Source organism: Vidua macroura, chromosome 9 (assembly GCF_024509145.1).
Source record: "Vidua macroura isolate BioBank_ID:100142 chromosome 9, ASM2450914v1, whole genome shotgun sequence".
Taxonomy (NCBI): Eukaryota; Metazoa; Chordata; class Aves; order Passeriformes; family Viduidae; genus Vidua; species Vidua macroura.
Window position 1 is genome coordinate 5,346,582 of NC_071579.1, and position 24,586 is coordinate 5,371,167.

General features: G+C 52.9%; 1 protein-coding gene across 2 annotated transcripts; it reads left to right on the forward strand.

Moving 5' to 3' along the window:
• Positions 1-791: 791 nt before the first annotated feature.
• SEC16B (SEC16 homolog B, endoplasmic reticulum export factor) lies at positions 792-22,054 on the forward strand. Of its 2 annotated transcripts, none has more exons than XM_053985712.1 (26): positions 792-855; positions 2,146-2,470; positions 3,433-3,539; positions 4,064-4,163; positions 4,279-4,393; positions 5,524-5,665; positions 6,007-6,164; positions 6,761-6,822; positions 8,414-8,549; positions 9,090-9,320; positions 9,952-10,049; positions 10,685-10,766; positions 10,882-10,999; positions 11,517-11,628; positions 11,815-11,920; positions 12,918-13,058; positions 15,948-16,061; positions 16,715-16,787; positions 18,860-19,111; positions 19,578-19,648; positions 19,944-20,081; positions 20,243-20,350; positions 21,178-21,259; positions 21,361-21,458; positions 21,559-21,627; positions 21,944-22,054. In XM_053985712.1, the coding sequence occupies exons 2-26, from the start codon at positions 2,211-2,213 to the stop codon at positions 22,004-22,006; spliced, it is 3,036 nt and encodes a 1,011-aa protein (XP_053841687.1). In that variant the 5' UTR covers positions 792-855; positions 2,146-2,210; the 3' UTR covers positions 22,007-22,054. The 2 variants fall into 2 exon arrangements, with proteins under 2 accessions (XP_053841687.1, XP_053841688.1); XM_053985713.1 differs by having other exon boundaries at positions 11,839-11,920.
• The last annotated feature ends 2,532 nt before the right edge of the window (positions 22,055-24,586 follow it).

The window sequence follows — 24,586 nt, forward strand, 5'->3', positions numbered from 1 at the left end:
TATGACATAATTTGATTTAATTTGCAAATTTTCTCAGTTTTTAAGTGCCATGGGGAGTTCAGAATAGGGTCTCCAGGCAGGAATCTCTGGTCACTTAGAGAACAAGGCCATTATAGTGTTGTAATGACTGAGATGAGGCAGTGCTGGGGTGGAGCCCAGCTCCATCCTGCCCAAATTGTGCCCTGGGCAGGACATGGTGGGATGGATGTTATTTGCTTGACCTGTGGCTGGGTCTGAATTAAACCAATAAGGTTTTATTTATTATTATTATTTAGGAGATGTGAGGATATATCGAAGAAGACATTTCATAGTATCCTGGAATGCTTGGGGTGGGAAGGGACCTTAAAGATCATCTCATTCCACCCCCAGGGACACCTTCCACTATCCCAGGCTGTTCCAAGCCCCCTCCAACCTGGCCTTGGACACGTCCAGGGATCCAGGGACAGCCACAGCTTCCCTGGGCACCTTGTGCCAGGGCCTCCCCAACTTCACAGGGAAGAATTCCCTCCTAACATCTAATCTAAATCTCTGCTCTTACAGCTTAAAGCTGTTCACCTTTGTCCTATCGCTATCAGCCCCTACTTACTTCATTTAAAAACTCCCCAGAAGAAAGATCTGGCTTTTTTTTGAGCTCAGAGGGCTGCGTGCTCCTTACCTTGGGTGGGAGGAGACCCAAGAGATGGGAGAGGTGACCCTCAGGATGCAGAGAGCAGCAGGAATCCCCCGGGAGCCGAGCGAGCGGCCGGGCACGGGGCGGAGGAGCAGAGGCTGACCTTTGCCCACTGGCCCATGTGGAAGTGGACTTTGGAAGTGGCAACAGGGAACAGAGGAAAGGCCCCGGCGGCCTCTGAGCAGGTGTGTGTGGCTGCTGAGGGGGGAGGATGGTGGTGGGAACCCCTGGCCAAAAATTGGGGTGGGCCCTTGGTGAGACTGGAACAATGGGTGCCTGGATGTTTGTGGCTCGGGGCTATTTAGGGCAAGGGTTTGTTTGGATGTCACCTAGAAAGCCACAAACTGAGCCACCTCTGTTCAGACCTGTGTGTTTTCCAGTTCTGAAATTACGCCAAAGTGCCCTAAACTTTGAGGGGGAGGAGTGAGGAGGGGTTCAGACAGCATCTGGCCATCTCCCTGCGCTGGGGACGCCTGTAGTGGTGGGGACACTTTGGGTACAGATGCTGCAAGAGGAGACATGGGGGGCTTGAGGGTGACACCCCCCTGGCAGCTGGGGCTTCACCCATGCGCTGCCCTGGGCTCTCCTCAGGATTTCCTGTTCTGCATGGGGCTGCTATAACGAAATCTGGTGCCTGCTTGGAATTCTTGCTGGAGCTGAAAGGCAAGAGGAAATCCTTGTTTTCACCCCATCCCATAGCTCACAAGAACAAACCTCCATTTCTCCTTGCTCCTTGCTTGCTCACTTCTTGGAACAAAACTCCTTGTCCTGCCCAAAGTTTTGCCAATGCCCCCTCCTGTACTGCATATCAAATGGAGTTTCACTGCTGTGTCACAGAGGGGAGGGTGATTTCTCAGCCTCTCACAGCTTGAGGGGGCTGTGAGTGCTGGTGCTTTGCAGCTGGGAGGATCCTACCTGGGTATAAGAGGGCTTTTTAAGGTAAGGACAAATTTTATAGCAGGGCCTGTAGCAATAGGGCAAGGGGAGATGGTTTTAAACTGAAAGAGGAGAGATTTAGGTTAGGTATTGGGAAGAAATTCTTTCCTGTGAGGGCGGTGAGGCCCTGACACAGGTTGCCCAGAGAAACTCCTCATCTTTGGAAGTGTTCAACATCAGGTTGCATGGGGCTTTGGGCACCCTGGTCTAATGGAAGGTGTCCCTGCCCATGGCAGGGGGCTGGAACTAGATGATTTTTAAGGTGACTTTCAACCCAAACCATTCTGAGATTCTTGTTCTGGAAAGAGATGGATGTGTGCTGCTTTCAAAGGCAGACCATTTCATCCTGGTGTTTTAAGGGGAGCTTCAAGTTAAGGAAGATGTAGAGCTGACTTTTCCTTGCCTCTGGGTATTTTGGAAAGGATCCTGGGTTTCCAGGATGCTCCTAAAAAGCAGTAGCTGGCAATAGGCTTCAAAAAGGGGGCTTTGAGGGGGTTGAAAAGCTGCTGATCAAACGCACTGTGACTTATCATTTGCAGGCCACTAAAGCCATCTGGGGCTTAAGCTCCCCAAAAACAGAGAGGATTTTGCTGGCAAGTTTGTGATGGAGCCCTGGGCTCCTGCCCAGATGCCCCAGCCCTGGGAGAGGCTGGCAGCCCGGGGCTCATGGGCAGAGGGGCACCACGGCCCCCCGGCACCGCTCCGGCGGCACATCCTGCAGTCAGGGCAGGCTCCTCGGCCCGGCTCCTGGCACGGGAGACACCTCTCTGGTCACCCCCGGGATGAGGGCCACCACCCCCAGAGTGACACCCGCTGGCCGGCTTCCCGTGCTGACAGCAGCTACCCCAGCCAGCCCCACTCCAGGTGAGATCCCTTTGATTCCTCTTTATGGAAACCTCCTTCAAATAAGAACTGCCCATTTCACTGCTCACAGGTCCTGCCCTTGTGACTGCACAGGGACGCAGCGTGTCAATAGGTGATGTCCAGCTTATTCAAGCACCCCCATGACTTCTGTATTTAAGGCTGCATAGCGTTTGCAGCTCTGATTTCTTCTTAAAACTGTGACTTCTGTGGTTGCTGTTTAACAAGCTCTGTCTCAGCCCCGAGGTGCATTTTTCTTACAGGTTTGATTAAATGCAGTTCTTTTTTCCTAAGTGCAAGGTGAACAATAAAAATACAAGTGGTAATATAGGAGCAAGAGGCAGCCTGCAAGCTCAGCTGCTGAAACAGTGAAGAGTGGATGGATAAAATGTGGGCTGGAGGATGCTCTCAGTGCTGAGAAAGAGCTTCCAGCAAATCTGGGTTGATTTGCCTGAGTTATTGCCCTCAGTGAATTATGGAGTCAGTACATGGGGTTTTGTGCTGAGGTTGTATGATGCAGATGGGATATTAGGAAGTAAATTTTCTCTCTAAGTGTGGTGTGGCTCTGGCACAGGTTGCCCCATCCCTGGAAGTATTCAAGGCCAGGTTAGGGCTTGGAGCACCCTGGTCTAATGGAAGGTGTCCCCTGCCCATGGCAGGGGTTGAAATGAGATGACCATTAAAGGTCCCTTTGAAATCCAACAATTCTTGGATTCTATAAAACTGGGCATCCCCTGAAACTGCAGTGCACAGCTTTCTCAGAGGTGGGGGCAGCAAAGCATCCAAACCTCCTCCTGCTCCTTCCAGGTGTGATGCTGGACCAGTTCCTGGCCCTGCCACTGAGCAGGGGACCTGGTTTTATTTCCATCCCCTTTGCTGCCTCCAAAGGTCCCAAGCAGGAGAGACCCTAGATGTGACCCTGGAACCCTTTCTTCCCCACATCAGTGTGTTGTGTTGTTTTCCAGGCAGGGCTATGAAGACCCCCAATGGCAGTATCCTGCAGCTGGCAACAGGGATGGCTACCCCTACCAAAGCCACCAGTGGCAGCCGGTGCCGTGGCAGGATGACAGAGGTATGGGCTCATCCTTTGGCTCTGGGGACAGAGGCAGCTTGCAGGAGAAGTGATGCTTTCCCCAGGAAGGGTTCTTCTCCCAAGGCTTGCACACATTCTGGGCTCTCTCCTGCCCACACTCCTGGGTGGTGGTGGGTGCTCTGTGCAGCACTGGCTCCCTGTCTGCATTTAGGAAATGTGAGCAGGAGCTAGGTGCACCCAAGGGAGGTTTGATCTTCATTACCATGGCTAAAAACCTGTGTCATTCCTGGTTCCAGCCCGAGTTTGATGGTGCTGTGTGAGCAGGATGGCCAGGACCTCTTCTTAGCTGTTTCTGGACTGAACAGAAGAGGAGGGAGGAAAGAGAAAAGGACATCAGTGCTGTGTTGGCAAATGTGCACAAGGCATTATTATCTTATCTCCAATGTGTTGGGATAATTTGGAAGCAAACTGAGTGGGCATGGCAAATTGCCTGATTCATGGTTTTTCTTTTGAAACTTCATTGCTGCTCTGGAGGGATAATGCTGAATCTTGATTCTCTCTAGACCTGAGACAAGGAGAGTCTTATGGCAAGAGTTACCAGGACCAGCACTACTACAGGGGCTACCACCCCAACCTGGCCACGGGCCACCCAGGGCAGGACAGGTAAAGCTGGCGAGTCTGTGCAGCCTTGTGAAACCACCTGCTGCAAAATGAGCTGGTTTGTGGGCAGTTCAAAATTCCCAGACCTTCAGCATGTCTCCCTTTGCTCTCACTGCAGGACACAGACCTACAACTCCTATGAGGAGAGCTACACCTCAACTGCCAGAAGGGAAGGGACAGGGGAAGGAACCCTCAGCAGTGATTCAGGGGAGGCTGGTGGCCAGCCCAAAGAGGTGACCTCAAGATGGGCAGGGGTGGAGGACAAGAATCTCAGAGATTGGGGAAAAATCCATGTGTCCCCCTCCAGCTGAGAAAAGGGGCCCTTTGTTATGTAGCACTCGGTGCCTGACAGTGCCTGGGGGATTATGCAGCGGGTTTTTAGTGTTTGTGTTCTCTCCCTCTGCTGAGCTGTCCCTTCCCCAGGTGCAGGTCTGTATGCTCAGCCCAGAAGCAGGACAGAAATCCAGGCTTAGTGGGATGTTCTGCAACAGAGCTGGGGAAGGGTCTGGAGCACAAGCCTGATGAGGAGAGGCAGAGAGGACTGTGGGGGCTCAGCCTGGAGGAAAGGAGGCTCAGGGATGACCTTGTCACTTGCTGCAACTCCCTGAAAGGAGGCTGTAGCCACGTGGGGATCAGGCTCCTCTCCCACGGAACAAGTGACAGAACACCAGGAAACAGCCTTAAGTTGTGCCAGGGAAGGTCTAGGTTGGATACTAGGAAAAAATTTCTTCAACAGAAGAGTTGTCAAACCCTGGCATAAGCTGCCCAGGGAGGTAGTAGAGGCATCCCTGGGGGCATTTTAAAGACATGTAGATGTGGCAGCTGGGGACATGGTTTGGTGGTGAACATGGCAGTATTGGATTAATGGTAGGACTTAATCTTAGAGGCCTTTTCCAACCTTAATGATTCCATGATTCCACTATTCTAGCCTTCCTAGGTAGCTGACAGCTGTTTGTCATTGTCAGCTCTGTCCACCGAGTCATGCTCCAGCACACTTGTGTCCTGACTGGTGGGTTTTGCCAAGAGAAAATTAAAAGATCAAATCAAAGCTGCTCTGGTGATTTTGCTCCTGGGTGGTGTTTTTTGGGGTTTCTAAGCCCCATCTCCTTGGCTGTGGTGAGGAGCTCATGTTAGGGCTAGAAAAGTTGTTGGACTACAGCTGTGGCCGATGTAAATTACTTTTCTAAGCTGTTGGGTGAACTCAAGCTGGTGTAGGGCGTGAGCTGTTTGGATGGGAATTGGCTGTGCTGTTCCTGCTGGGCACTTCCCTGGAGCAGCAGAGCCTGCCCCACTGCCTGGGAGCAGGAAATCAGCAGTGCCCCTAGTTTTTGAGCCAGGTTTGTGTGGTCTCCCTCCATTGCAGCCCTCGGGCCAGCCCAGCCTGCTCCTGCAGTACCAAGAGTCAGGACTCAGCTCCAGCAGCCATGAGCTCAGCCTGTACATCCGTGATGGTGCTGACCATGATGACCCTGTGCTTCCAGGGTCCTGGAACATGGGACAAACAGGTGAGGTGTAATGAGGGGCTCTGACAAGAGGGAAGCAAGGGAATAAATGGCTGGTGGTAGGATATTGGCTGTTTCTCAGCTGGGTCCTCTCCTGGAGGAGGTTGTGCAGGCACAAACCATGACTGGGGGCTGTGGGGTGGGTGAATGGTCTGGGGGCTCTGCCTGGGTAGGTGTAGGAGCTGCTGTGCACATCTGCTGCTTTGGGGGACAATTCTTGCATAGGGGGTCATTGGAGGGCCACTTAAGTTGGGGGACAAGGTTGGGACCTGGTCAAGTCCTCCATAGTGGATGTGGAGTGTGATCAGTGCGAGTGGCTCACAGTGGCCTATGTGTCATTGCAGGGGGGTCCTCGGTGTCCACCCCGACCCCAGCAGTCCCCCTCAAGTTCCCACAGCTGCACACGGCGCTGTGCTTTGGAGCCGGGGGTCACCTGGTGCTGGCGTGTCCCCACCACCCTGCTGAGGGACAGCTGCCCCGTGTCGAGCTGCACAGCCTGGAGGTAGGACACAGCTGGCCCTCCAGGCCCCATGTCCCCTCCCTGGAGTGGCTCCTGTCACCCTGAGGGATGCAAACATGGTTCATAACCCAAGCAGCCTCCTCAGCAGCCTTACCATTCTTTGTTCCTATCTTCTGTCCATCCCATGTGGACTTTTGAGTCTCCATCGTGCCAGCCTGTGCCTGGGTGGTGCTTTCAGCCTTCACCTCTGTAACCCTTGGTACCTGTGGCTGCTCACAGTGATCCCTTCTCATGGGGACAGATGTGGTTTGTTCCTCTCCAAAGGACAACTCCACTCATGCTTCCTGAGTTGCTCCAAAACAGGAGCCTTGTCCATGCCCCAAGTCTACCACAGCATTCCAGCCTCCTATTTTACCTCCAGAAGGAGGCAGACGGCATCTCAGCAGACATTTCTTTACTGGGCCTTAGCACTGAAGTCCATGTGACAGCTCAGGGTCTGTGATCTGTGGTTACCTTAAGACAGCACAGGGTTCACTGGCACTGTTGAATCCTTGGCCAAGACACTGGCTGTCCAATAGCCCAGCTGAGGCTGGTCCGATTGCTGGAGGCCAGCTGCTGAATTTACTTTTGTTTTTTAGGCAATCCTTCATGGCACAGAAGAGTTAGAGGAGCTGCAAGCCTTCCCCGGGCCCCTGGCCAGGTATGGCAGCACAGGCAGGTCCAGGAGCTGTGTCCTCCTGACTGTCTCCTTTATGAGGAGACGTGAGCTCAAGGCAGACTCGAAGGGTCCCTGTGGTTTTATCTACAAAGGCCATGTCTAAGTTCAGGCTGGGAGCCCAGCCCCTTTGATGCAGTGTGGGTTGGTTTGGGTTGTGGGACATGTTTTTTTTGAATATTCATGGGATGTGGGTTTAGTGTGGTTTGTACATCTGACCTTATTTTGTACTCGTTTTGTCTCAGAAAAATGATTTTTTTTTTGGTTTCTTTGGATGTCTAAAGCCCTGGGTCAAGCTGTGGCTTAGCTTTTCCTAAAGTTTTTGTCCCTTGAGGTGGCTGAGCCACAGCAGGGTCAGACCCAGTATGTACCTTCTTCCAGTGTGAGCCTGGGCATGAACCAGGGTGTGCTGCATCAGGCTGTCTCTATTTCTGGCCACTCTCAACCAAAGCAGGGAGAGAAAGGGAAAAAGCATTTACCAAGCAAAAGGGCTGTGCATACACACAGAAGCTGGGTGAAATATCTGGAGCTTCCCTTGTGAGCTCTTGTGAGACCCACCTGGAGTGCTGCAAACAGTTCTGGTGCCACCAGCATAAGAAGGACATGGGACTGTTGGAGCAAGTCCAGAGGAGGATAAAGGGACTGGAGCAGCCTCCCTATTGAGACAGGCTGAGGAAGTTGGGGCTGGAGAAGAGAAGGTTGTGTGGAAACATCACAGTACCTTCCAGTATCCGAAATGGCTACAAGGAAGCCAGAGAGGGTCTCATTGTCAGGAACTGTAGAGACAGGACAAAGGGCAGTAAGTGCAAATTGAAAGAGGGGAACTTTAGGTTGGATATATGGAAGAAATTCTTCCCTGTGAGGGTAGTAAGGCCTCAGGTTGCCCAGAGAAGTGGTGGATGCTCTACCCCAGAAGTGTTCAAGGCCAAATTGGACAGGGCTTGGTCTAGTGGAAGGTGGGTAAGACTAGATGAGCTTTAAGCTCCCTTTCAACCCCCAGACCATTCTGTGATTCTGGGTTACCATTTGGAACCCAGAATTTCCATATAATATGTTGGAATGACCGAGTCAGGAGCAACATCTCCACCTGCAGTTTCCCTCTCTGTTTCATCCATTCTTTCTTTCTAACTGCATGGTTATTTTATTGCATGGCAGCACTTCTGCCTGGCTTGCACATAGCTTGAGGGTTTCTGTGGTCACACAAGTGACCCTCCACTCTGCCTCCACAACAGATTGTGCCTGCTTCTGCAGCCTTGGACATCCATGGATGTAATGGCAGCACAGCAAATCCAAACTGTTTCTTTGCAGATGGATTGAGGAAAATATTATCAGGAGGGCAAAGAGTGGGTTTGAAATGTACTTTGCATCCCTGAAACGCAGAGATCTGCAAAGAGTCACAATAAATTTGAGTGTGTTTGAACTTAAAAGTAGTCACTGGTACTGGGGATATTCTTTCCTCCAGCTCTTGCTTTGAATCTTTGGCATATTCCCATCAGTGAACCTAGGGACTGAGCCTGAATGATGCCCTAGGTTGCTTTGCCTTGGCTTTCTTTGATGCTTCTTTCTGCTACTGTAGGGAAGATCTGCACAAGGTGGATGTGATGACATTTTGCCAGCAGAAGATAACCACAGGCTGTGATCTCTCAACACAGAAGGGCAGAGATTCCTCTCTCCTCTGGAAACTCCTGGTCCTCCTCTGCCGGCAGAATGGAGTAGGTATCCCATGAAAGGGGATGACCCTTTTGATCTTGGAAATGAGACAAGTAATATGTCCCTTAGGTGCCTCTTGATGCAGTTGCTATTTTTTGGGGGGAAGGGGTGTACCTTAAGAGGATCTGATTTTCATTCCTCAGTTTGATGCTGCCTGGATATTTGGAGCAAATCATTCTCCATGATTCCTTTTTATCCCTGGGAACTGCCAACAGCCCAGTGGAGGGGGACTGGTGCCACCTTCATGGAGATGCTTAAAAGGGGGGCATTCCCTTAATCCACTGAAATCCACCCAATCCAGTCTGCAGCTGCTTGTTGGAAGCAGGTGGATAAATAAGTTTGTCAGAGGGAGTGTTGTGAAGGTCTTCCTAATTGTGCTGAGTCCTTTCCCTTCCAACTCCACGTGCTGGTAGCCAAAGCTGGTCTTCTTTGGGGCATGTGCTGGGACGAGGATACAGGGGTAAGAAGGGGGCAGACTGGAAGTGCCGTCAGCCTTTGCTGCTGGGGCAGCCTCCAGGTGGCTCATTCCTTCCCTTTCCCAGTCCATGGTGGGCTCGGACACGGCCGAACTGCTGATGCAGGACTGCAGGCGCCAGGACAAGTACAAGAGGCAGGAGCCTGTGGCCAGCCTGATGGGCCTGACAGACGACGAGTGGGCATCGCGCCAGCCGGGCGCGCTGGACCTCCTCACCGGCGAGGTCCCTCCCATCATGGAGACACAGGCACAGATAGTGGAGAAGTTCACCAAGCTCCTCTACTATGGCAGGAAGAAAGTAAGTGGTGAGTGGGATCCAGGACGCGGGGCTGTAGATTTTTTTTCTTGGACTTGTTGGCCTCTTCAGGCAGGTTTTAAAGGGAAGGGTGGTCAAGAAGTGACTTGTCGTTGTGGGATCAACCCTCCAAGCTGTGTTTGTACAACGGGGCTTATGGCAGTGATTTCCCACCACTGGGAACTGGGATGGGAGACCCAAGTGAAGATGAGATGCGGAGGCTTTTACCAGCACTTTAACCACATTTAGTTTCATAGAGTCCTAGAATGGTTTGCTTTGGAAGGGACCTTAAAGGTCATCTTGTTCCAAACCCATTTGCAGCTATGGTATCTCACAGGATACTAAGGCACAAGGAGAAGAGAGGAGGGTTGCAGATTGGGTGCCCAGACTGGGATCCCATGGCATTGAGAGCTAACAGGCAGCAAAGAACTGGAAATCTAGGGGATACAACATTGCTTTGAAGGTCCAAGTTCTTGTAAATTTTCAAGGTAGAAAGACAAATGGACCTGGAAGAGATTTTTGGAGGATGCTAATTAAAGCCAGAGCAGTTACTGGGACTCTTTGAGCTGGGGGAGCAGAGGAGGGGGGAAGCAGAGTTGGTGCAAACCCTATTTCTTTTCCCCTTCACCTGCAGGACGCTCTGGTCTGGGCCATGAGAAACCAGCTGTGGGGCCATGCCCTGTTCCTCTCTAGCAAGATGGACCCTCGGACATACAGCTGGGTCCTCACTGGGTAAGTTGGAGAAGCTAAAGCAGGGTATGATGTTCCATGGCTGGCTTTCCAAGCCTGCTATCCCTTCACTGCCTCCTGAATTGGAAAAGAGCATTGATTCCAGCTGGAGCCTTTCCAGAGGGGAAAAAGGGGACAGAGGGCATCCACTCAGACAGGTCTAAGTCCTTCAGGCTTCCCAATGGACAGGAGAAACCAAGTGGGGGGCTGGAAAGCAGGAGGAAAGCCATTCTCACCAGGGGCTGGTGATCCGCTCTGCCTCCTATTTACAAGGGCATGGAGTGATAGGATAGGGAGGAATGGCTTCAGCTGAAGGAGGGTAGATTTAGATTAGATGTTACAAAGAAATTCTTCCCTCTGAGGATCGGGAGGCCCTGGCACAGGTTGTCCAGAGCAGCTGTGGCTGCCCCATCTCTGGAAGTGTCCAAGGCCAGGTTGGACTGGGCTTGGAGCACCCTGATCTAGTGGAAGGTGTCCCTGCCTATGGCAGGGAGGTTGGACTAGAAGGTGCCCTCCAACTCAATCCATTCTTGGATTCTCTGGGACATCAGTTTCCTGGGGCATTTCGGCTGTGCTCTGGGAGGTGAATGAAGGTTTGGGGTCCTGGTCTGCAGCCCTTCTCTGCTGTCTCCTCACAGGTTCACCAGCACACTGGCCACCAATGACCCACTGCAGACCCTCTTCCAGCTGATGTCAGGAAGGATCCCTCAGGCAGCACTGGTCCGTGAGCGAGAGGCTGGCCCTGGCAGGTGTTCCCCTGTGCTGTCACCTGCCTGTGACACACACCTTTTGGTGACCATCTCTGCTCACCTTTGCTCTCCTCCTCTCCCTCCAGTGCTGCGGGGATGCCACGTGGGGGGACTGGAGGCCTCACCTGGCTGTGATGTTGTCCAACAAGGTTGGAGACATGGAGCTCAACCACCGAGCCATTGTCACCATGGGAGACACTCTGGGTGAGCCGAGATCAGTGGGAGCAGCCATAACAAGGGTGGGCACTGCAGTGTCACCGTGCATGTCCACACTGAGACAGTTGTGCCTGTACCCCTGAGCTGCAGTGCCTGAGAAGTGGAAGTGGTGAGGTGCCAGTGGATCCTCAGATGAATCGGGCCCAGGCACATCCATTAGTTGCTCTTGTGGAGACACCTGGAGCAGGTGGGCCCAGGGAAGGTGTAGGTAACTGCAGGGACTGAGCCTTGCTCCCACTGGTGGGATTTTATGAACCCTGCAAGAGTTGGAGCTGGATCTGCTCAGGCTCACTCAGTTCTACCATTAAACCAAAACCTCCTGAAAAAAAAAGCAGCAATTGGGGAAAACAGACGAACAAGAGGGTCAAGGGAGGGATCAGGGTCTGTGTGGGCAGGAAAGCAAAGCAGTTGGGTTTGTATTTTTGGGTGAGCTTGAGAGCCTCCAAAGCAAAAGCAGACCATGTGGTGATGTCTCAGGACTAATTGTTTGCCTTCTTCCATCCAGCCAGCAAGGGAGCAGTTGAAGCAGCTCATTTCTGCTACCTGATGGCAGATATTCCTTTTGGTTACTTCGGAGCAAAGGCAGATCGCATGGCCCTGCTGGGCAGCAGCCACTGGTGAGCAAGGCTGGGGTTCTTGCCACAGTCACCTGTCCCACATTTTCCCCATCCCTGGGATCTCACTTTGATGCAGAAGCAATCCCTGGTCGGGGCTTTTCTTGCTGCTAAGGCGTGCTCTGTGCGGGGCTGTTTGGGGAGGAAGCTCTGCTCCTGCTCACTGACCCCAGCCCCTCTCCTCTGCAGCCAGGCGTTTTCCTGGTTTGCCAGGACAGAGGCCGTCCAGAGGATGGAAATCTACGAGTACTGCCAGCAGCTACGACAGCCCGAATCCTTCCTGCTCCCCTTCCAGGTAATGGATATGCTCAACTACATCTTGTGCAGAGCTCAGACTTACCCCAAAACATGCACCCATCTCCCCGAAGCCTGGAATTCAAGCTGTTCCTGAGGCTTGTCCCCTTACTGGGCTTTGGGAATGATAGGGATAGCCTTGGCCAAGGGACTCATGCAGGGCAGATTTTGGGGTGCACAGTGTGTCTGATCAGTGCTTGCTCAGCTCTCATTGCTTCCTGCTCTCTGCATAACAGGTGAACTTTTCCTATTGCAAAGCAGCACCCAGCTGTTGCTGCCTTGGGCACTATGGATTTGGATGGACACATCCCTGGAAGTGTTCAAGGCCAGGCTGGATGGGGCTTGGAGCAACCTGGTCTAGTGGGAGGTGTCCCTGGCCATGGCAGGGGGCTGGAACTAGATAAGCTGTAATGTCCTTTCCAACCCAAAGCATTCCAGGATTCTATGAAGCTGCCTGGTGACGCTGTTGAGCCAGGGACGGGCGAAATGACTCACATAATTTCAGAAGGCAAATGAGCGTTTATTCAAAAGCACTTCTCTCTTTTATAGAGAACATCATGAACATTAATTCCATTGGTCTTAGAGTAAAAACATTTCACCTTATTGGTACACTGGACTTAGGTCAGTGTGATAGAACATATCTATAAACAATATGAACGGAAAACAAGATAATAGGTTGTTTACATTCCTCTTGGACTTTTTTCCAGGCTTAGCCTGGCAGAAATCTTTCTCTTTTTCTCTCTGACTGAACTGAGAATATCCACAGCCTGGTTCAAGGAGGAGGGGGGTTGGGCTGGATGCCTCCATGGGGATGGGTGGAACTGGCTTCAAGCAGCAAATGACCTCTGAGTGCGTGATCCAGGCTGCTCTGAATCACGCCAGGGCGATGTGCCATGGCACAGGGCACCCACAGACCTGTCCATCTCCCTGCTCCCACCCGTGGCTGCTCTGCTTCCCTCTCCCAAGGTGAACAAGCTGCTCTGCTTCCCTCTCCCAAGGTGTACAAGCTGCTCTACGCCTCCCGCCTGGCTGACCACGGGCTGCCAGCCCAGGCCCTGCAGTACTGTGAGCTCATCGGGACCGCGCTCCTGCGCCAGGACCCGGCTGTACATCCCGTCCTGGCCCAGCAAGTGGTGAGGGTGAGTCTGAACCTCCTGCACCCCCACCTGGGTGTGGTACCCGCTCAGGACCTGCTGGGGTGGGAGTGGTTGGCAGCTCTGAGCAGCCCCCCAGGGTTTGCTACCAAGTACAGCGAAGCCAACGCTTCCACAGGGTTTCTAATCCCCGTGGATTTAGGGTAGAAAACAAAGGTATTATGTTGACTGTCGAGTAGGAGCAGAGTTATTTGGAAACAAAGGATGTTTTTAAGTCTGGTGGGGTTTTCTAAACTTCTAGATGTCACAGACTTAAGAAGTGAAGTCTAAGTGCACATTTCTCCTCCAGCACATCTACAATTCTCTTTACCTCCTGAGGGGGTGTGTTCTGGGGTGACACTGAGAGGGAGCATGGCCCAACTTGTAGCACCAAGTGCAGCCCCTCTACTTCCTGAGCAGGGGGCTGGGCCAGAGAGGGGTGAGGCCAAGTGTCCCAGGTCCCCTGGGAAGGTGGGGATCTCACAAGACCAGGGCAGTGCTGAGGCTGCTAGTCACCTTCCTCCAGCCTTTAGGACCAGGTTGGATGGGGCTTTGAGCAACCTGGTCTAGTGGAAGGTGTCTCTGCAAATGGCAGGTGGGTTGGAATAAGAGGAGCTTTAAGGTCCCTTCCAACTCCAAACCATTCTGTGATTCTATGCAAGGCGCTAAATCCGTGGTGCTGTGAGGGGAGGGGCAGCAAGTTGCTTGTCTGAAGTGGGTGCTGCTGAGTTCACCCAAAAGTTGGCTGGCACTGCTTCCTCACCCCGTCATCGAAGCCTATTTGCTGTCTAACAGCCTTTTAGATCTGCCATTCTGCTGGGGATAATGCTTCTCCTGGGAGAAAACACTTTCATCTGAAAAACTAGTGCATTCATAGATGTTCTTGTCTTTGATGTTCTAGACTGTGTTACAAATTATGATACACATTAGTGTTTGATTAAGACTTCCCCTCTTTTGAAGCTGGGGACGATATACAACCAGGTGCTGGTTCATTAATGCTGGATCAAAGTGTACATAAGCTTTTGGATTAAATATTCCTCCCATTTAGGAGCAATCATGCTTATAATTTCCTTTTTCCTGTGATTGATTTAGGATGAGCATAGGTGTGTTTGTAAAGAGAAGGGACAGTAGGTAGTGCAGGCTCCTGGTTGGCTTCTGGGTTACTTTGCTCTTGTGGCCAGTCCCAGTCCCAAGCTGGGATCCAGTTGTGCAGCTCCTGTCTTGCTGTAAACTCACAGACCTGGGTAGTGTGCTTTGTGCTGGTTTAGAGTTTGTGTTTTAAAAGTTCAGGAATAGAAAGAAATGGCTGCTTGGGACTGGTGCAAGAAAGAACAGCTGAGTCTTGTGTAGCTGTGGAGGGTGGCTGAGCTGCAAAGTCGCCTCTGGGTGGCTTTTGTTGGCCCTCAAGGTGGCAACCTTGTAGCAAAGCATTGAAGACAAGGCAGCATGAAGTAGCCAGAGGAACCTTGAGAAATCCCCAAGAATCCTAGAATGTTTGGGGTTGGAAGGGACCTTAGAGATCATCTAGTTCCAACTCCCCTGCCATGGGGGACACCTTCCATTAGATCAGGGACTGATATCAGCAAGAGAAAATTCAGTAAAGATGTGGATGAAGAGCAGTGCTTTGAGTGCCATCTCCCCTCACCCACCTGTCTTAAAGCTGGATCCTTGTCTAAACCACTCCTTCAGACAGGGAATTAGCTCTGCAGAGAGCCCTGCATCTCACCTTGGACTCCTGGGTCACCCCAGAAAAGCCTCTTGCTCCATTGATGGGAGCTGGAGCCCCAAGTCACCGAGATGGCCGCAGCCAGGGCAGCACAGACCCCTCTTCTGCAGGAGAAATTAAACACACAGCGGCAACACTGCAGAGACGGACCTGGGGGAGATAGTGGAGCATGGAAAAAATACTGAGCAGCAGCATAATAGCATGCTGTTACAAAAGAAAAAAAAAAAAAACCCACCAATGTTATAGTGTTATTCTGGGTTGTGAGAGTACAACTGGCATATCTGAGACAAGGAGGTGATAATCCCCCCGTGCTGGGGTCTCAGGGGTCTTGGCTGGGGCCTGTTTGGGCTGCTGCATGTGGAGACAGGGCTAAACTGGAGTGAGTGTGGGAGTGGAGAGCTAGGGTGATAAGAGATTGAGGGGGAAATGACCTCTGAAGAAGGCCTGAGGGTTATTTCTTCTAGGCAAGATATGGTGGGGGAGAAAGGGGTATGAGGGATGTGATAACAGCCCTCCAGCATGCAGGAGGCTGCTCGTGGGGGATGCTGCCTGGCTCCTCTCTCAGCTTCCATGGGAGCAGGGATAGAGAGGCTTAATTTGCAGTAGGGAAGATTTCACTTAGATATTAAGAAAATACTCTTTAGCTCTAAGGACATCAAGCATCAGGACAAGCCTGGGAGGCTGTGAAATCTCAGAGATTTGTAAATGCAGATCAGAAAAACACCAGCATCCATCCTCATGGGGTAGGTGAGGAGCTTATGAGCTGCCCTGGGAGCTGGGCTCTTTCCAGGGCTTCTGGTGGTGTGTCCTGCAAACCTGCCAGTGCCCCAGGATGGCTGTTAGGGGGGATTAAAGGCACTCATTTTCCTCAGGGGGGAAAAGGATGGTGATATTTACCTGTCTCTTTGATGCGAGGAGCATCTTTGGCACAGTATTTTGGCATCTCTGTGGAGGTGCTGAGCCAGTCCTGCAGAGTCTGTGGGGCAGGGGATGGGCCGGCACCTATGTGGTGGTGTGGGAGAGGGATTAAATCCTGCACAAGAGGCTGGTGTTATTTTACCCCTGTATTACAAAATGATGCTGTTTTCCCGAGCCCGTGTGCCCAGCCATGATGGATCCCTGTGGATCTGACACATGTGCTAATCTCTGCTGTCCCCCTGGCCCTGCAGCTGGCTGAGAGGCTGAAGCTCTGTGACCCTCTGCTCCTGGAGATGCCAGAGCAGGAGCAGGAATTGGAGCCCGACTGGCTGGAGCAGCTCCGAGCCTGCTGCCGGGAGTGGGAGGTAAGGAGGATGCAGTGGGACAGCTGGTCTGTGTTGTGGCTTGTCTGCAAGAGCATCCTCCTCCTCTTCCCTGAATCTGAGGGGATGGAGTTCAAAAGCTGTTATTCTTCTCTGGCTTGTGAGTTCTGAGATGTGGTCTCTGCTCTGGGACCTGCAGATTCAGGGGGAGCAAGGGGCTTGCAGTGTTGCAGTGCCTGAGGGCTGCAGAGCTTCACATAGGGCAAAACTCTCTTTGTTTTTGCTTCAGGAGGGCAGGCAGGGGCTGGTGGGTGAGTGATGGTCTCCCTTTGCAGGGAGGACATTGCAGAGGTCACTGGTGGGGTGTCACCTTGTGGGCGTACTCTGGGGTCCTTTAACTATGGTCTGGTGCTTGGATTAATGCTCTTCATTCAGATTTCACATCTGCTTTTGGTTTTGTGGCCTTTTCCATCTCGTTTCCCCTCCTGCCTGCTCTCAGGGGCGCTGCAGCCCCTCTTGCTTACTGGGAAAGAGCCGTGTCCCTGCTGGTGTGGGTCTCTCCTGCAGCCTGGGGTAGGCTATGAGCCTAAATCCATGAGCACTGTGCTTTCCTTTGCATTGGCCTCATGGTTTCCTTAGTTTTTGTCCTGTGCCACCCTTTTTCCTATCTGTTTTACCGTGTTTTCCCTCTGCAGGTGGAAGATGATCTTCTTCCAGAGGTGGCACCTGCTCAGCTGGAGCTGCCCTGTGCTGTTCTACCGACAGCAGGTAAATAAAACAAAGCAGCAACTTGTGGTCTCCCCAGTGGGCTCCCCCTGCATGGAACTGTGCTGCCATGGGCTGGGAAGCAGCTTCCCAATCCCTGGAGTTTTTTACCAGCAGCAACCCCTTGCTCCTTGCATCCCCCCAGAGCTGAAAGGCTGCTCCTGCCTGGATGCATCCCTCAGGCATGGGCTGCAAAGTGAGGGCTCGATGCTCACGTCCTCATACAAAGTCTGAGTAATTGGGCCTAATTACCACAGCTTCGGGGTCCCTCTGGGTGCTGTGGGAGGAGAAGAGGAGCTGGGGGTGGATGCTGGATGAGCCTCCCAGCTGAGCCTCAGGGGAGACGGCCCCATTCCCAGGCAGTCCTCTGAGGGTGCAAACTGGAGCTGAACTAAAGGGATTTCACACTTAGAGAGCAAAGGATTCAGGAAGGAGCTCATCCTGCTGTGTGACAGGATGCAGGATGCCTGTTGCTGAAGTCCCAGCATTTCTACTTCCCTGCTGCCTCTTTGATCCCTTTGCTTCACCCTTTGGTGACCCCAAGAGTCCCCTCCTGTGCCAGCCCACCCAGAAGGCCCAGAGACATCAAGAGGAGGGACACAACCATCCCCTGGTGGCAAGGGAAGTGCACGGGGGCTTTTCTTTCCCATCTGGGCAGTCATCCATCAGGATGTCCCATTGAGGAGATGTCAGGGGCAGGTGTTGCTTCACATCCACCTCCATCAGCAGGATGCTCCTACACAGTCCCCTGCTCCTTGGATCTGCTTTTCACTGGGAATGCTGGCACTGAAGTGTGGAGAGCAGAGGCTGGTACAGACAGGATGAAACACAACTAATTCCTTCAAGCCGTTTCTTCCTATCAGCTTTCCCTGCTGCTGCCAAATTCCTTTTCAAAGGGCTCTCCCAGGCAGTAAAAAGGATCATCAATCCTGATTGCCTTCTGCTGCTATCAGGGCTGAGACTATGATCTTCCTTCCCTGGAAGGAAGTTGCAGATATGATGATCCCATTGGCTTGGCTTCTCTGAGCAGCTAGGTCTGCTCCATGTGGTCTCCACAGCTCACCTTCCCTGTGCTTGGCCCTTTCCTTCATTGTGAAGGCCATCCAGAGCCACCACCTGAGGGACCTGCGTGCAGAGAAAGCTGGCTTGGTGCTGAATCCATCCATCTTGGAAAGACAAAGCCCAAATCAGGTGCCAAGCTGGAATCCACGTGGTCCTCCCTAACTTGTTCCAGCTGAGCTTGCCAGGCAGCATGAGTTTGAGCATCCATCCTCCTCCTCCTTGTGGATCTTGAGCACCTCCAGGCCATGTGGGAGCAGCTCATGGGTGTGAAGCCAATCCTGAGTGGGCTGGAGGTGATGCTGGCAGCAAAGCAAAGGGTTTGATAGCACTGCATCAAGAGGTGCTGTCATCCTTCCCTATGGGATCTGTATCCTGCCTGCCATGTCTCACAGCAATGGCAGAGGAATTTCCCAGTGCCCAGTGTTTCTGGCAGGAGGCTGCTGAGCTGGAATGAGCAGGACATACACACCTGGGACCAATGTGTGTGTTAAATAAAACAAATCCTGCTTGCTCAACTTGCCTTTCAAACAAAAAAATCCCGACCTGGAATAAATCTGCCTAAAGCAAGGAACTCATCCATGGGTGCTGCTGTGGAACAGGAATGAAAGCTACCTGGTGAAACTTTCATGCTCAGGGTGTGCAGCAGGAGAGCAGGAGTAGGGGAAAAGGCTGGAGACCTCAGCCTCCTTTGAGCTGCTGCTGCATGCTGCTTGTGGGCCCTTTGCTTCCATAGCATTCCCCTTCTGAGTTCATTTATAGCCTCAGGTACATTCCCAGGATTAAAAAAAAATTCCCCCGGGTCTTTCCCAGCCCACCTTCCTTGAAACCTCTGGAAGGTTCCTATTGCTGTGCTGTGTCCTACCTCCTCCCTTGCCTGGTCCCTGGAGTCTTTCCTCACTCCCCCAGCTCCTGCTGTTGTTTAATGGAAAAGGGGAGAAATCTGTGCAACAGCTCGATAGAATTACAAACATCACAAACACTGTAAACTCCTGAGGTGTGGTTTTTTTTGGCAGATGAAGAGCCTGGCAATAAGATTCCCCAGAGTGAAAGCTACGAGTATGACCAGTGGTTTGAGCCTGTGCCATCCCAGGGACCGAGGTCCCAGGAGGACATGTCCCTCAGGTCTCCAGCACCTGCTCGGGTCGTGGCGTCGCCGCTGCCCAGCGTGGGGAGAGACCTGCAGCCCCCTGTGCTCGGCCAAGAGACATGTGCCCCTCGGGGAGGGGATTTTGCTGAACCCCCTCCACAGCCAGTGCTGCCAGCAGGTAAGTGCTGCAGCCTTGTTTCCCTGCAAAAATCACAGAATCCCAGAATGGTTTGTGTTGGGAAAGGACATTAAAGATCATCTAGTTCCAACCCCCTGTTAAGGGCAGGGACACCTTCCACTAGACCAGGCCCCATCCAGCCTGGCCATCACCTTTCAGGGATGGTGGGGCAGCCACAGCTTCTCTGGGCAGTCTGTGCCAGGGCTTTACCACCCTCACAGCAATAAATTTCTTCCTTAGAAGTTGTCTTTGAGATGCACCAGTTCAGCCTCACCACTTACTCCCTGGTGCTGGCAGGGACAGGGACCAGAATGGCCTTTTGCATCTCTTGGGGGACATCTTGGCCACCACATGGATGGCTGTGCTCTGGAGAGGGGCATGGTAGAAGCTCTGGAAATACCTCTGATGGATAAATCCATAGCTCCACCGATCAAACCTTGACTGTGTCCTTCCCTCTGCTCCACAGAAGAAGCTGGGGAACCCTGGGGTGCCAGGCTGTCCCCTGGAGGGGTGCAGCCAGCCCTCTCCTCAGAGCAGGTGAGTCAGAGGGGCCAGAGAGACCATCCCATTGAGGGTCCTGGCTGGATCTGGGATGTCTTGGCCCATCCTTCCGTGCACTGAACTCGCATGGAATCCCCCCCATCATGGTGCCAGTTGTTCCCTTGGGTGAAAGCTGTGCCCTGCTCTGGGTGCTCTTGCTGTGTAAGGCATATGGGGGTCCCTGGGGATCTTCCCGCTAATCTGGGTGTGGAGCAGTCCCAGGGGGGCTCTGACCATGCTCAGTGCAGCTCCTGTGGGAACAGTACGTGGCAGCTTCCATGTCTGATGGCAGGAGGAGTTACGGACCAGGATTCGGACTCTCTCGGAGACCTCCACTGTCTCCCTGGGGGACAGCCAGCCCTCCTTGGACAGCGCAGATGAGGACCCTGCTGAGGAGCAGGCAGAGGCCATGAAGCCAGAGGAGGACAAGGTGAGCATGCCAGAGCCATCATGAGCCTCATGCACTGAGCTTGCCTGTCCCTGATGCCAGCACTGCCCCTGGAAAAATGGTGTCCACTCCCAGCAGGCACCTGGAGGACCCTGGCATCCACCCCTTCTTATCCCTTTCCACTCTTCTCCTTCGTTTCCCAGAGCTCTGGATTTAGGTGGTTTGGCTGGTTTTGGTCAAAACCCACCAAGGAAATTTCTCCCAAGGCTGAGTCTGAGACAGGCTCGGATTCTCCCACATCAGGACCACAGGTAGGGGACAAAACACCATCCTGTCCCTGGTGTCATGCAGGGTGCAGCTGTGAGAATGGGTGACACATCTCCCCATCACCCACTGTTTCTCCCCCTGTCCTCGTGCAGGGGCCATGGCCATTCCGTGTGGGGGCAGATCGGGACTGGGAGCCCTTGTAGCCTGGAATTGAATCCTTGATTAATAATAACTGTAAATTCATATAGCCTCTTTCACCCATGAGGTCATCCAAGCCCTTGGCAAACTCTGCAGGGATCCCTCGCCCTCCGCTTGAGCGGAACACAGCAGCTGTGAGCAGCACTGCTCTGGCAGGTTTCAGGAGATGCAGGGAAAGGAAAACCTCTTTAATTGGAAGTGCAGCGGCGAGGGGGAAGCAGCCATGCATGGTTATCCCAGACCTAGCCGGCTCCTAAGGGCATCACATCCCTGGTGGCTCGGAGCTTGGAGCGAGAACCTCCCCTGGAAATTTCTTCCTGGTAGAGAATGATCTACAGCCCCAGAGCAAAAAAATGTTGGGATATTCTTCTAAACCTAGCAGGAGATGAAGAACAGAAGGGGACCCATGGACTTTGGCCCCTCACACTGTACCCAGGCTTGGTGTCCAGCCTCCTGCCTGAGTTTGAACCCTCAGGCTGGTTTAGCTTTGTGCCCGAGTTGTTTGCCCTGACCCTGTAGCCCCTCCTTAGCCGTGTTTCCTGCAGCTCCTGGGGTACCTGTGCAGCAGGACGAATGCAGAATGGGTACCCCAAAAGCCTGATGTGATATCTGGTGCAGAGGTCTTCTCCCAGCTCAAGGAGCTTCTGCTCTAAACGGGTGGATGTGATTTCAGGAGCAGACATCACCATCCCCACCCATAGCCCCTCTGGCAGATGGGACAAACCCTTTGGCTCAGCCTCTCTCCAGAAATCCTGGTAAATACTGCATGTTCCCCTCACATCTTTCCTCCATCACCCTTTTACAAGTTTCTCCTCTTAAATTTAAGTTGGGTTTTGTTTTTGGTTGCTGGCCCTAGGAGGAATGCAGGGTGAAAGTACCTTTGCTGTTAGTCCAGCGTCTGCAGAGGTGAAAGGCTCATGGGAGAAGGATGGAAGGCAGTCAGCAGGACAGCAGGTGAGAAGAGGAGGGAAGTGTGTCCGTGTGTGATGGAGGTGTCCAGGAGACCTCTCTGCTTGGGGTGGCTGTTAACTTTCTCTCTCTTTGGTCCTTCCAGGCCGGCTACCCCGGACCTCTTCCACCATTGGCTTCAATTCCTCTCTTCAACCCTGCCCAGGTTGCTCAGGTGAGAGCATTTTCCTGAGGGAGTGGTGCTGCATGGGACCCAGGGTGGCTTATGATTCTGGGGAGGAGAAGTGTCCTGGATTTTGGGTGGTGCCATATTGGAGGTGATCTCCTATGGGCAGGGGGGTTTAGGTAATAGCAGTTTTGGGAATAAGGGTTTTTTATAAGTAAATCAATTGTGGGAGGACAGCAATAGGAGGGTATGATGAATGAGCGAAACATAGGGAGGATGGTTGTGGCTGCATCCTGATGATGGCAAACCAACATTTTGGGGTACAGCCCATTGCTCACACCACCTCTCTCTCTGTGTTTCCCAGCTTCCTGCCCGACCCACCCAACCCAAGCTGCTTTCCCGGCATCGCTACCCCAACCCACTGTGAGGTGGTGGGTAAGGATGGCAGAGACCAATTGCACAAAGTTTTTTTTAACCAAAATGGTGTTTGTGTTTATTTTGGATGGGGTAACAGTGGTTGGGCCTGCTTGGTGGAGGGTGTTGTAGAATAAGGGGGAGGTTTCTGGGTTTAAAAGTCAATAAATGGGGGGCATGAGGCTGGGAGGGAGGTGAATAATTTGGTGATCCAGGTGAGAACACATGCCTCTACCTTCCTCTTTCACAAAATTTAGGTCTGATTTGCATAACTCATTGTTCTCGTCCCTTATGTGTGGCTCCTGAAGTCCAGTGCAATATTTCTATTTAGCTTTCTTTGCTAACATTTAGGTATTTATACGTAGATATTTTAATGAAGTCCCCTCTCTTCACTCACTCAGCCTTTCCTCATAAGCAAGATGCTCCTTAATGATCTTTGTCGCCGGGCTCCAGGTTTGGGGTGTTGAAGTCAGTAATAAATAGGGGGAAGAGTGGAACATTGAGGTGTCTGTGGGAGGTAAGGAGGGTAGAAGAAGGGGAAGGTAAGGAGGGTAGAAATGGGGGTGGAAGTGTCAAAAATAGGTTAGAAACTGTTGTAAAATAGTTGATAGTTTTTAAGCATGTACTGTTGTAAAGGTTAAAAGGGTAGTTACACCTAAGTAAAGTGCACCACCCTCCCAGCAAAACGAGCCAGCCTGGACAGAACTGGGCCAAGCAATCTCCTTAAACCTTCATAGAAATGAGGGATGCAAACAGAAACCAATCCAAAGGGACAAAAAACAGGATAAAAGGGGCATCTGACCCAGTGAATTTGTGCCGCTCCACCTGGAACATCGGGGACATCGCTGCTCAGGACGACCCACCACTGGTGCTGCAGCATCCTCGGCGGGAACGCTCCTGCTCGGCCTGCGAGACACTTTGTTTTGGGCCTTTCTTTTTATTACAATAAGTGCTGCAATCACTTTTAGTACCGGGAGTGTGGTCCCGTTTATAACAGAAGGATGGTGAGGAGAAAGTGAAAACGAAAAGGTGTCCGGGGGAGAGTAGTCTGAATTGGGTTATGGGGCAGTACCCCACCTCACCCATTGGACTCAGCGCGCCGGCCGTGAGTCTGTCTCAAAGCACCGCGGGGCCACGAGCATCCGCCGGGATTCCGCGGGGGAACCGCCGCAGCTTCTCCTGCCCGGGCCGGCCCGCGCGGCGCCCCCTCCTTGCTGGTGGCTCACTCACCCGTCGCGGGCGGGGCCCTGCTGGGGCCGTGTGCGGCCCTTCCCTCAGACCTTCCCCGAGGCGGGGCGCGGGTGACGCGCACCCCGTGGGTGGCCTCGGCAGTGAGCTTCCCCCGGACGCTATTCTGCGCGCTTCCGGCTCTATATAAAGGCTCACTTATATGGCTGCTTCTAGCGTAGGGTGAGACGCTGGCTCTACCCAGTGTGCACTGCGGTATATGCTGATTTAGAGTCGCCCATTGGTCGGAAGGGGCTGGCGGCGTGCCCCGCTGTGAGGGTTAAAGCCCGGGCTCATGGCGGGGCTCGGAACCGCTGCCTGAGGGGCTGTGTTCGGAGCGGCGGGCACGAACCTTTGGGGTGGGCGGTGGGGCTGGAACCTGCCCGTGGCAGGCTGTGGCGTCTCGACCTCGAGCTGAAGGACTGCGAGGCTAAAACTTGCCTGGGGTGGGCTGCGGGGTGGGAAATCCCCTCGCGAAGGGATATGAGGTTGTGGCCACTCGTGGCGGGCTGTGGGGTTCGTGCCCCACTGATCCAGGCTGGGGTCCAAGCCCTGTTGATAGCAGGCTGTGGGGCTGGAGCCCTTGGGACGGGCTGTGGGGCGGAGTGCAGGCTGCCCTGGACAGCTCCGGGGAGGTGCTGTGAGGGCTGGCAGGTGAGCGTGTGGATGGCTTTAACCAGGGCTGCAGTGCAGGGACTGCTGGCTTTTACTATATCAGGGTATCGAGGCCGAGGTAAACTCGGGGCACCTGCGTGGGCCGATCCAGGTGCCGTCACCTGGCTGTCCCTTCTTCCAGGGCTGCTTGGCTCCCAGGACCTGTAAGGGACTGGCTGAGCCCAGGATGCTGCCCTGGAGTGAGTCTGGCTAACTGCAGCACACAATTCCAGTGGGTTTCCTGAGGATGGGCACCTAATTCTGGGATTAGGAATCCTGGGATGGAATTTCTGCCTCTGTGGGTACAGGGGGAGGGACTCCCATGTTGCTGAGTGTCCTCACAGCTCTGTGTCCTGCAGGTGTGCACCCACACACCTTCATGTCCCTCAGTCTCAGCTGGAGGATGCTTTGGGCAGCTCTTTGGGTGGTCAGTATGTTGCTTTTTGGCCTGGCAGAGGCTTTTTGCTGCCCTACGGTCCTTTGAGTTGGTTTAAAGGGCTGTGAGTGTGCAAATCTCTTGCTCAAGGCTTAGATATCCTTCTCTTCCAAGACTGAATGTCGTCTATCCTGTTGCTCAGGCAATCTCTTTTTCAGAGGAAAATTATAAATACAGGGGACTTCTTGCTTGTAGAAGTTGCAGATCTGGCAAATAATTTTAGAAATAAATCCTGTGAATTTAGATTTGCTTCTCAGATTTTTGGTTTCTGATTCT